This window comes from Hemitrygon akajei, chromosome 12 (genome assembly GCF_048418815.1).
Source record: "Hemitrygon akajei chromosome 12, sHemAka1.3, whole genome shotgun sequence".
Taxonomy (NCBI): Eukaryota; Metazoa; Chordata; class Chondrichthyes; order Myliobatiformes; family Dasyatidae; genus Hemitrygon; species Hemitrygon akajei.
Window position 1 is genome coordinate 48,593,175 of NC_133135.1, and position 13,506 is coordinate 48,606,680.

General features: G+C 38.2%; 1 protein-coding gene across 6 annotated transcripts in view; it reads right to left on the reverse strand.

Moving 5' to 3' along the window:
* patj (PATJ crumbs cell polarity complex component) overlaps window positions 1–13,506 on the reverse strand; it is a 316,611-nt gene that overhangs the window by 30,458 nt on the left and 272,647 nt on the right. For all 6 annotated transcript variants that reach the window (XM_073063053.1, XM_073063055.1, XM_073063054.1 and 3 more), the window contains 3 exons: window positions 13,260–13,346; window positions 10,848–10,962; window positions 3,895–3,932 (listed from right to left, as the gene is read on the reverse strand). In XM_073063053.1, the coding sequence (XP_072919154.1) occupies window positions 3,895–3,932; window positions 10,848–10,962; window positions 13,260–13,346 (240 nt within the window). The remainder of the gene's footprint in view (window positions 1–3,894; window positions 3,933–10,847; window positions 10,963–13,259; window positions 13,347–13,506) is intronic.

Below are 13,506 nucleotides of genomic sequence, written 5' to 3' on the forward strand. Positions count from 1 at the left end.
TCTTTTTTCCAGTTATAAAGTATCACAGCACAGAAACAGGACCATCGATGCAGGTAATCCATGTGAACCAAGGTATCCACTAATCTAGTACTTTTCAACCAAACACTCCCATTTAGTATTCGGCCTGTATTCCTCTAAACCTTGGCTGTCCATGTACTTACTTAAATGTAATTATTGTACCTGCCTCACTTACTTTCTCTGGCAGCTATTTCAATATATAGTACCTTGAAAAAATATTCAGCCCCCACAACTATTTTCACATTTTACTGTCTCATTTTCTAAATTCAGAATATATTGTAGGATTTTTTTTTTGATCTGCAAAACATTGTGCATCATGTCAAATCAAAAGAAAAACTCCAAATCCTAGTAACGATTTACTAAAAATTAAAAACCAAAATTGTGAGGCTGAAGAATTGTTCATCCCCTTTGTAATTACTATGCTAATTTACCTCAGGCACACTTGTTGATGTAGAAAATTCGAGTATCATCTGAATAAATACCCCCTCTCTGTTAGGTCCACCAGTATGGTTGATTTTCAACAGACCAAAGCAAAATGAAGACAGAAGAGCACTTAAGGCAAGTCAGGGAAATGATAATTCAGAAGCACACATCTGGGGAAGGGTACAAGACATCTCAAAGGAACTGGACGTACCTCAGAGCTCAGTACAATCCATCATGAAAAAGTGGGAAAAGTATGAAACCACAGCCTAGGTCAAGCTGCCGCTCTAAACTTAGTTGCCAGGGAAGAATGGCACTCGTAAGAGAGGCTAGTGTAATGACAACAGTCACTCTGAGTGAGCCACAGAAGCCCGTAGGTGTAATAGGAGATGAAGTTCATGGCTCCACAATCTTTAAGGTCTTTATGGAAGAGTGGAAAGGAAGAAGCCCTGGCTAAAAAAAACATATCCTTGCCCATAAAGACATTGCAAAGCATCACTTAGAATATACTGTACAGATGTGGAAGAAAGTCTTGTGGTCGGTTGAGACTGAAGTGGAACATTTTGGCCTCAACAAGTGGCACCTGCGATGTAAATCTAAAACTGTGCATCAGCCCCATAACACCAAAGTATGGTGGAGGTAGCATCATGCTATGGGGATACTTTTCTGCAGCAGGGACTAGAAATCTGGTCAGGATTGATGGGAAGATGAGTACTGCTAAGTACAGAGAGATTCTGGATGAAAACTTGTTAGCCCCCACCAGAAAGCTTAAACTAGGGAGGAAATTTGTCATCCAGCAGGACATCAACCCAAAGCACACAGCCAGAGCAACCATGGAGTGGCTTCAAATGAAGAAAATTGATGTCCTTGAGCAGCCCAGTCAGAGTCCTGGCCTTAAACCAATCATATATCTCCGTCACAATCTCAAGATTGCTGACCACCAGTGCCACCCTACACATGCAGCAACTGTGGCAGAGCCTATCATTCCAGGATCAGCCTCAATAGCCACAGGCGACGCTGCTCGACAAACCAGTGACTACCAGAAGCGCAGTACCCATGGTCGACCACGACTGACGGAGGCCACACCGCTCCACAACTAATCTGGCACAGCTTGAGAAATTTTGCAAGGAGGAATGGGCAAATCTTGCTCCATCACATTTTGCGAGGCTAATAGAGACTTACCTGAATCCAAAAGCACTGCTGGCTGTAACAGCTGTAAGAGGTGGTTCAACTAACTACTAAGCAAAAGGGGATGAATACCTTTGAAATGCTGACATTTCTGTTTTTCATTTTTAGTTTTTCATGCTTTATAATTTTCCCTGTTTTTGGGGTTCATGTGTAAAAAAAGGGGCATGCAATTCACAAATAAAAATTCTTAGTTAAATTGATCAAAAGTCGCTACTTATTTACGTGAACAAAGGGCTGGTAAAGTTGCTTGACAAGTTCCTTTTAAACACTCCCCCCCCCCCCCCCCATCTTAAACCTATGCCCTCCAGTTTTTGGCTATCTTTTCCCAGGGAAAAGCCTGAATGCATTAACCCTATCTACCTGTATATCACTCATGATTTTATATATCTCTATAAGTGTACCCCTTAGCCTCCTACATTTCATGGAATAAAGCCCTATTCTGTCCAACCTCTCTCTATAATTCAGTCACTCAAATTCTGTCAACATTCTCTTTGCACTCTTTCTAGCTTAATGACATCCTTCCTATAAAAGGGTGACCAAAGCATACACAATATTAAAAGCAAAAATTTACCTTTACATTAGTTGATCTTTGCATATCCACGATTAATGAGTGAGGACAATAACTCTACTTTTTCACCAAATATGACTTAACATTATCTTTTCTAGTTTCATTGATTTCAAAACCAATTGAATCTGGTTAGAAATACGTGTCATTGTCACATTATTACCTTTGTACTTTATACAAACTTATCAGATTTCTCTTTCACTATTGCCTGCTGACCTAGTTTTCAGGATGACACACATTACTGAGTTTTACAGGTGACAAAAGTGAACCTAAAAATAGCAGTTTAAGTTCTGACACAGTCCTCCCAGTTCTAATTTCTTGTGTGTTGGAAGCGATGGCACTTAAGTACCTGTCTGCACCTTCTATTTTTGCTTTCCTTCTATTATGGCTATCCCTAAATACCCAGTACTCAAAAAACTGATTCTTAAAACCGTATCTCCAATTTAAATGTGGGCCTTTCACCACAACTATCAATTACTCCAGCAATGGGGAAAAAATGAGCGCAAAATGAAAACAATATTGAAAGTCAGCATTTTGCCAGAGGGGACATGATAAATTTCATTAGAAATGGTACCTGAAAGATAAGAAAAAGCCTTGGCAGATTTGAACAGAGTAATATAGTAACAGAAAAGGATTAGTTTAACAGTGGAAAGAAGCGCAGGAGTTACCAGCACATCCACCTTTACATCATCTGCTTTTCCCCATTTCATGCCCTCAGCTAATGAAAACTTAATGCATTCCTGTGAGGGCTCCAAAATCGATTGATTCATTATTTATTTATTTTGAGATACAGCTTTGTAGCAAGCCCTTCCACCCCAACGAGACCAATTACCAAGGAAGCTGGAGTGCCCAGCCACAGGAAGAAGGTACAGACTCCTTACAGACTGTGGCAAAATTGAACCAGGTCACTCTATTGTACCACTACATTACACTACTATGTGTATAAATATTTACAGTGTGTTTTAGGACTTTCTTTAGTTGCATCTACTAAGGATTTATTATGGTCCCTTTTTGCTTCCTAATTTCTTTCTTTCTTTCTTAAGTTCTCTCCTACATACTCTATATTCTTCAATGGACTCAGTTTATTCCAGTTGCCTCTATCATCATATGCTGCCTTTATTTTCCTTGGTCATTATGTTCCTTAATTTTGCCATGTTTGCCTTTCACCCTTACTGGAACATGTTGGTCCTAACTTTCTAACTTTCTTTCAAAGACTCCTATATGTTAGGGTCTCGGCCCAAAATGTCAACTGTTTACTCTTTTCTAGAGATGCTGCCTGGCCTCCAGCATTTTGCGTGTGTTGCTATAAGTTAGATATAATCCTACCTACAAGCATCTGCTCCCAAACAAGACAAAATCTGCAGATGCTGGAAATCCGAGAAACACACACAAAATTGCTGGAGGAACTCAGCAAGCCAGGCAGCATCTATGGAAAAATTACAGTCGATGTTTTGGGCATGCGCTCCCAGACTACTATCACCAGGTCCTCTTTTAAGCTACTGAAATCAGTCTTCCCCCAATTCAGTACCTTAACTTGAGCACCAAACTTATCCCTTTCCATTACTAATTTTAAACTTGCATAATTATGGATACTATTTCCAATGTTCTCTGAATGACATTTCCATCTCCTGCCTAGTTTTAGACCCGAAGGTCAAGTACAGCCCTGTTCTCCATTAAAACTATATACAGTACATTTTACTTACCCTTGTTATTTCCACAGTTCTCAGACCTGTATCTGAACCTAAAAGATTCAAGTTGAAACAAGACTCATTATTAGACTGCCTTAGCCGTGTTCCATTGATAACTTGGATTTTAAGTTAATTATTTTAAGATTGAGAGAAGTTATGCAAAAGTACAAAGGGTTTTGTTGCAATATTGCATGCAACATTTTTGACATAACAGAATCATATGACCTTTTTGCAAATAATAATGCTTATAACTTGGTTACTGCAAAGTGGAGAATAATTAAATCTAATCACATTTCAATATTGAGATATGAATCCAGTACTTACACCAATGACAGTTATAGTAGGTTTATTACTATTAATTGGTTAAGTATATCAATGAGGATGTGATTTGAATCTGGGACTTTTCTGACATCTGGTCTTCAATAATTTGATAATCGTGTCACCAGGTCATTGCAATCGTCTTTCTTCGTTGCATCTTACTGAATGGGTTAAGCATATCCCCACTTTAAAGGGCAGTAGCTAAAGTTTAACAGTACAGATATGAAAAGAATGTTTACGTTAAGCTCTGTTAGATTACATTGGTTCAATAAGCAGTTCAGAAGGGCATACCAATTCCAAACATGAGGTGTCTTCTGCTGAAGTAGCAACACGTGCAAGCTAAACAGTAAAAGCAGCATGCAATATATAAAGCTAAGCAAACCCACAAACAGCAGGTCAAATCAAAATTTTGAGGTCCTGCCACATCTAATCAAGAAAATTATATTGTGTAGTTTGCTCACAATGTGGCTTCCTTTGCACTGGAAAAGACATGTAGATCAGTGACTATTTTACATTTAGTCACAGGGAGTGCCTGCAGTTCCAGAGAGATGTCATATTAATTTTCTATCTCACTCCAACTCTGAACTGTTGGTCTCAGAAAGTGACCAAGCTGATCGCCTGTCTCTCTTCTGGGGTTATGTCTGTGCTGGGTGCCCTTGGAGAGGGAGCACTTGTTTCTATGGGCACAGTGGGGATTTTCATGAATGATGGGCCCCCCCAAGAATTGAGTATTTTATAGACAATAGTAACCATATTTTAATTTGAAAATTTTAACAGCTTGTAAACCGCTGATCAAAAAAGGGAAAGTTGCCTTTTGGTCCACTGATTCCACACTGAACATCAAGCATCCATATTTACACCAATCCCATTTTATACTCCCCACATTCTCATCAACTCCTCATACTACCACTCAGCAATTCACAGTGGCCTACTGGCCAACCAACCCATAAATTTTTGGAAAGTGAGAGCAAACTGGAGCATCCAGAGGAAACCCGCATGGCGAAAGGAAGAAATGCAAACTCTACTCTGTGTGGTGTCTGTGCTCATTAGCACAGTTCTAGTGAAGCCCAAGCTATATTTGATTAACAACACTTTGTCTTCCATCTGGGCATTCTGCAGCCTTTAGCTCTCAGTATCAGATTAAATAATTTCTGCAAAAACACTTTTCATACTTCGATTTGAACTGGCTAGTTTTGTTAAGGTTACCGCATCAGTAATTATTTCATGTTGTACTCTTTCAAAAGGCATCACCTGAGGGAACATCAAAGAGGAACATAGACCAGGATGCCAATCTAATCACATCTGCCTGTAGGGTTGTATTTCTCTATTCACTATCTGTTTATGTATCTGTCTAAATACAGTGCCAATATAAAGTATTCACCCCCTATGGAAGTTTTCATGTTTTATTATTTTACAACACTTAATCACAGTGGATTTAATTAGGTGTTTTTTACACTGATCAACAAAAAAGACTCTTTGTGTCAAAGTGAAAACAAATTTCTATAAATTGGTCTGCATTTATTAAACACAAAATAATTGATTGCATAAGGTGGTGCTAGAAAATTCACAAACCCTGTAGAATTTTCTCTATGTCTGTAAAATAAGACCATAAATGTGTTCAGATCTTCACGTAAGTCTTAAACCTACATAAAGAGAACCCAATTAAAATAATAACACAAAAAACATTATACTTGTTCATTTATTTATTGAGGAAAATGATCCATTGTTACATGTGTTTGTTGGAAAAAGTATGTGTAACTGGCGTGACCCCCTTGTACAGCAATAACTTCAACCAAATGGTTCTGGTAACTGTTGATCAGTCCTAAACAGTGGCTTGGAGTAACTTTAGGCCATTCCTAACAAACCTGCTTCAACTCTGGGATGTTGGTAGGCTTCCTTGCATGACCTGCTTGCTTCAGGCCCTTTCACAACATTTCTACAGGATTAAGGTCAGGACTTTGACTTGGTCATTTCAAAACATGGATTTTCTTCTTCTCAACCATTCTGTTGTTGCTTAGGACCACAAGTTCATAAGATGTAGGAGCAAAACTAGGCTATCTGGCCCATCGAGTCTGCTCCACCATTCAATTATGGCTGATCCTTTTGTCCACTCCTTGGCCTTCTCCCTATTTCACTTCTCTTTTGGATCATTGTCTTGTTGAATTATCCAACTTCTATTAAGCTTCAGGTGACGGACTGATACTCTGATATTCTCCTGTAAAATTTCTTGATACAATCGTGGATTTATTTTTCCCTCAAGAATTGCAAGATGTCCAGGTCCTGAAGCAGCAAAGCAGCTCCAAACCATGATGCTTCTTCCACCATACTTCACAGTTGGGATGAGGTTTTGGTGTTGGTGTGCAGTGTCCCTTTTCCTCCAAACATAGCAAAGTGCATTTCTGCCAAAAAGAACAACTTTTGTCTCATCTGTCCACAGAACAATGTCCTAGAAGCATTGTAGAACATCCAGGTGGTCTTTTGCAAACTTGAGACATGCAGCAATGCTTTTTTGGAGAGCAGTAGTTTCCTCAGTGGTGTCTTTCCATGAATGCCATTCTTGTTCAGTGCTTTTCTTACTGTGGATACATGAACAGCGACTTTAGCAAGTTCAAAAAGTTTCTGCAGGTCCTTTGGTTACCCTTGGGTTCTTTTTCACCTCCTTCAGCATTGCATGCTATGCTCTTGGTGTGATCTTTGCAGGATGCCCATTCCTAGGGAGAGTAGCAAAGTTACTGAGTTTCCTTCATTTGTAGACAATTTCTCTTACTGTGGACTGATGAACACTCAGCTCTTTAGAAATGCTTTTGTTGCCTTTTCTAACTTGATGCATCTCTACAATTCTTCTAAAGTCCTTGAAAGTTGCTTTGATTGAGGTAAGGTGCACATAAACAGATCTTTCTTGAGAAGAGCAGGTTCTGTCAGTAACTTGACTGTCTTTTTTTTATAGGATGGGGTACCTCTATAACCAAAGCCTCCAATCTCCTCTTATTGATTGGAACATCTGACTCCAAGTAGCTTTTGTAGAATGCATTACCCCAGAGATTCACATACTTTTTCCAACAAATACATGTAATATTGGATCAATATTTTTCAATAAATAAATGAACAGATAAAATGTTTTTGTGTTATTATTTAACTGAGTTCTTTTTATTTAGTTTTAGAACTTGCATAAAGATCTGATCACATTTTAGGTCCTATTTATGCAGAAATACAGAAAATTCTACAGGGTTCACAAACTTTCTAGCACTACTGTAATTATTCACGCCCTTCAAGTCAGTACAAGTAGATGCACCTTTGATAGCAATTACACTCTTGAGTCTGTGTGGATAGGTCTCTATCAGCTTTGCACATCTGGACACTGCAATTTTTCCCCATTCTTGTTGACAAAACCACTCAAGCTCTGCCAGATTGCATGAGAATTGTAAGTGAACTGCCCTTTTCAAGTCCAGCCACAAATTCTCAATTGGTTTGAGGTCTGGACTCTTGACTTGGCCACTCCAGGACATTAACTTTGTTGTTTTTAAGCCATTCCTGTTGGCTTTTAGCTTGGGGTCATTGTCTTGCCGGAAAACAAATCTTCTCCTAAGTTGCAGTTCTCTTGCAGACTGCATCCAGTTTTCCTCCAGGATTTCCCTGTATTTTGCTGCATTAATTTTACCCTCTACCTTCACAAGCCTTCCAGGGCCTGCTGCAGTGAAGCACCTCCACAGCATGATGCAGCCACCACCATGCTTCATGGTAGGGATGATGTGCTTTTGATGATGTGCGGTGTTGGTCTGATGGCCAATAAGCTCAATTTTCATAGAACCTTCTTCTAATTGACTTCAGACACCCACATGCCTTCTGGCAAACTCTAGCCGAGATTTCATGTGTGTGTTTTTTTTTCAACAACGGCTTTCTCTTTGCCACTCTTCCATAAAGATGCAACTGGTGAAGCACACGGGCAACAGTTGTTGTATGCACAGTCTCTCCCATCTCAGACACTGAAGCTTGTAACTCCTCCAGAGTTGTCATAGGTTTCTTGATGGCTTCCCTCACTAATTCCCCTCTTGCACAGTCACTCAGTTTTTGAGCACGGCCTACTCTACGCAGATTTACAGCTGTGTCATATTCTTTCCATTTCTTGATGATTGATTTAACCAAGGGATATTCAGTGACTTGGAAATTTTCTTGTATCCATTTCATGACTTGTATTTTTCAATAACCTTTTCACAGAGTTGCTTGGAGTGTTCTTTTGTCTTCATGGTGTAGTTTTTGCCAGGATATTGACTCACCAGCAGTTAGACCTTCCAGATACAGGTGTATTTTTATGACAATCAATTGAAACACCTTGACCATTCAATAGCGATAGCCATTTAACTAATTATGTGACTTCTAAAACCAACTGGCTACACCAGTGATGATTTGGTGTCATATTAAAGGGGGTGAATATTTATGCAGTTATTTTGTGTTTTATATTTGTAATTAATTTAGATCACTTTGTGGCTTTCTGTTTTCACTTTGACACAAAAGAGTTTTTCTGTTAATCAGTGTCAAAAAAATACACTGTGATTCAATGTTGTAAAACAATAAAACATGAAAACTTCCAGGGGAGGAGGGGGTGAATATTTTTTGATAGGCACTGTACCTCTTAAATATTGCTATGGTATCTACTTCTATGACCTCCTCCCCTGGCAAGGGAACTCCAGACACCAAAACCATGCCTCATACATCATCCTTACACTTCCTCCCCTCACATTAAACCTATGCTTCTCTAGCACTTGACATTACCAACTTGGGAAAAAGACTCTATCAATCATATCTATGCTTCTCACGATTTTATATACTTGTATCAGGACACCTGTCAACCTTCGATGCTCCAGAGAAAATTATCTAAGTTTGTCCAATATCACCTTCTACACTCCATCCAATTATCACCCTGGTGAATCTCTTCTGCACCCTCTCCATATCCTTTCTGTACTGTACTAACCAGAAATCACACAATATTCCAAATGTGGCCTAACCAAAATTTTGTATAGCTGCAACATGAATTCCCAACTGTTATACCCAATGTCCAGACCAATTACTGCAGATGCATATCCTAGTATATTCTATTACAACTTTCCTCATTCTCCATAACTCCACCAACTTTTGAAACTCCATAAACTTTGGAGTCATTTGGCCTCACTCTTTCATTCGTCCTATCCATCCATCCCTGATGCACTCTGTAATTTAATAGTAAACTGTTTTCTCTCCTTCCCAGTTCTGGTGAAGTGTCTTTTACTGGAAATGTTAACTTTACTTGTCTTTGCACAGAGGGTTCCCGATTTTCTGAATGTTTCTAGCAATTGCTGTTTTTAGTCATGAATAGTGGTGGACATTTAAACACTATTAAAAGGAGGTCCCACAGTATACTTATCCTCAGCAGAGGCAGGCTCCAATTATGGGCACGAGCAACAAACCATCTTCAAGTACTGAGTGCACGTAAACGTCACCAAATATTGCTTGCCCTCCAGCTTGCATACCATTTTATCTAACATACACTCAGAGGCCACTTTATTAGATACACTTGTATACCTGCTTGTTAATGCAAATATCTAATCAGCTAATCACGTGGCAACAACTCAATGCATAAAAGCATGCAGACATAGTCAAGAGATTCAGTTGTTGTTCAGACCAAACATCAGAAGGGGGAAGAAATGTGATCTAAATGACTTTACTGTGGAATAATTGTTGATGCCAGATGGGGTGGTTTGAGTATCTCAGAAACTGCAGATCACGAACAGCAGTCCCTGGAGTTTTCAGAGAATGGTGCGAAAAACAAAAAGCATCCAGTGAGCAGCAGTTCTGTGGGCAAAAATGCCTTGTTAATGAGAGAGGTCAGAGGAGAATGGCAGGACTAGTTCAAGCTGACTGAAGGGTGACAGTAACTCAAATAAACATGTCATAACAGTGGTGTACAGAAGAGCATCTCTGAACCCAAGTCACTTTGAACATTGCAATGGATGGGTTATAGCAGCAGAAGAAGACCATGAACATACACTCAGAGGCCACTTTATTAGGTAATAATAATTAGGTATATCATCATTCCTTCATTGTGAGTGGGTTGCAATCCTGGAGGTCCCAAACCGATGACATTATGCAGTATTTGACCAAGAAGACTGCTCACCAACTCATTCTCACAGGCAATTATGTACAGACAATAATTTCTGGCTTGGACACTGGTAACTGTTCTGTGAGAAGGAGCACTGAAGGATAATAACGAGGAACCTTGCCTTAGAAAATGTGTGATGGAATAGACTACACATTCTATGGACAGATTATGGGTTGAATGAGTTTAATGCATTTTTATTTTGAAAAACTTCACTTCAAATTAGTTGCAATTGCACAACAAATACATCAATAACTATTACAGTGCAAATTAATTTCTGCATTTTTCATGAGTGTTCATGGAATTCAGCTACACTTTATGCATCAAATATCAGTCTATTTAACCAAACAGAGAGAAAATATGGAACAATCTTCATCAATTGGATGATTACTTGGCAGAGTCGATTACCCATCTACTACAGAAATTCCCAATATCATGAAGGTAAAAATTTCCCAGATATTATAGTTGGAAAAAGTACATGTAAAGAAATACCCAACATATTAAACATTTAACATTTTACCCAAGTTCCTCTGTGAGGATTCAGCTGTATTTTTCTTGCTGCTAGCAATATTTTGTGAAGTTGTCACTGTAGTTCCAAATCTTGACTGATTACTGATACCACTTTCTTGACTCATCTAGTGTTAGATCAGAAAATACTGAAATTAATAAAGGTAATTTAATTTAAAAACAGGAAATCAATTGGATATGAGGCAACAGTGGATATCAATTGGGATTCAAATGCATGCTTAACTCTTACCTATTTTATCCTAATCTTGTGGGCTATTCACCAATAACTGAACAGTGAAAGAAAAATTATGATTCATTCCCTTTCACATATTAAACCATGATAGTCACAGATGAAAATCATTACACAGATGTTGATGCTGGGCTTGGAGATCAACATTTGTTCCTGATTAACAGTTTTCAAAATGGTTACTATTTGCCACCTCTCTTCCCTGACCAACCACCACCTCTATATCCCTCTTCCACACAAATAAGACCATGAGACAGTAACACATAGGAACAGAATTAAGAAATAATAATTGATTGGGATTCAAATGTTAACATAAGCCCATAAGACATAAGAGCAGAATATGGCTATTTGGCCCATCAACTTTGCCAATTGATCATGGCTAATTTATTTTCCCTCTCCAACCCATTTTCCTGCTTTCTCCCCATAATCACCGACACCCTTATTAAGTAACCATCAACCTTCACTTTAAATATACCCATTCAGTTAGCCTCCACAGCCATCTGTTGCAATGAATTCCACAGATTCACCATCTTCTGGCTAAAGAAATTCTTTCTCACATCTGTTCTAAATGGACATGTCTCTATTCTGAGACTGTACCCTCTGGTCCCAGTCACTTCTACTACTGGAACCATCATCTGCATATCCACTCTATCTAGGTCTTTCGATATCTGGTAGGTTTCAATTAATTACCTCTTATTCTTCTAAACTCCAGTGAGTACAGGCACAAAGCCATCAGATGCTCTTCATAGTTTAATCCCATCTTTCCCAAAATCATTTTTGTAAACCTCCTCTGGACCTTCTCCAATGCTTTTCTTAGATATGGGGCCAAAAACTGCTCACAATACTCCATATGTGTTCTGACCAATGCCTATAAGCCTCAGCATTACACCCTTATTTTTATATATTCTAGTCCTCTTGAAATGAATGCTAACATTGCATCTGCCTTCCTTACAATTTAAGCGACAAGTTACCTTTTAGGGAATCTGCATTAGGACTCCCCAGTCCCTTTGCATTTCTGATTTCTGAATTTCTAAATTGCAAGTTACATCCATAATGTAGTGAAAATTATGATGGAGACAGAGGCAATAAATCAAAAATCAAAACCATAAAACTGGGAAAAGGAAATAAAATTTGTATATTTCAGTAATCATAATCTGACAGTGATATTTTGAGTGCAATCCTTTACCTTAGCCGAAGATTTACTTTCCTCAATCAGGCATAGATTGATTAGTTGTGTTTTCTTTTTACAACACTGTTGTACCCACCCAGCAGGGCACATAATAATTAAGAATTTATGCTACAATGAAATAAATCAGTGCAATTTTCATTTCCCATTTGGAAAGTAGGCACTTTTTAAAAACACTTCCAATTAGAAAATAATTACAGTGGCTTTAAAAATAAAACACCCTATTAATTTACAGTGAATTTATGGTTTACAGTTCTGCTAAGTAGATCACTTTTGCTCTGATAATTTAACGATGCAATATTTGGAAGCCACAGATAATTACTAATACCTTCCAGTTTCATAGAGTATAATACTTACCTAATTTATAAATTTAACATTTTATCAAGCACGATTCTTCATCTGTTTTAGCTATCAATATAAAGTTACTGACTTCCAAATATAATTCATCCCCCTATTCCATGAATAAAGTATAAAAATTTAGATAAAATATTTTCTTGCAGCTTTGGGATGTGCAGTGAAACTATTGTTCCCTTGAGGCATCAACATAAACATTAAACCATTTATACATTGGTTTTCACAGCTATTAACTGATCCCCGTGATGATAATGCAATCCTGATTTTGCAATAATGAACAAACTAGGGTCACATATATTAATCAAGACAATACAGATCTTCAAAATGATACGGAGCCTATGTGTATTACATTGCTGGCTGATGTCCCCCAGCAGAAAGGCAATCTGCTTCCAGATCTGTTCATATGTCACTTGCTATAAGAGATGCACCAGAGTGTTCCAGACAGACTGTAACTACTTTTACATAATTTAATTGAATTGCATTTTGATATTCCAATGAACTGGAAGCATATTGTCTGAGGGACAGGCACAATTCTAATTAACATATCATTGATTAATTGAAAGATAAGAAATGGTGATTAACTTTCAGCAAATTCTTTCACAAATGAATTTCAGAGTTTAAATGCAAATAATCCTGACCTGGCTGCCTTGTGATGTACTTCTGGAGGAAATCCAAGAGCCTGCCTTCAGCCGGCCAACTTCCAACTGAACTAATCCTTGAGCACACTGAAAAAAAACAGAAGTTTTAGTTATAAGGAAGTCTAAAACTATGATACCAGTTTAATTGCAATTAAACAATTAAAGGGTAATGCTCTGATTTTGCTGGCTTGCCTTGTGCACCAAAAGCATATACTGGAAATTCTGGCCTTCAATGCCCAGATTGTGC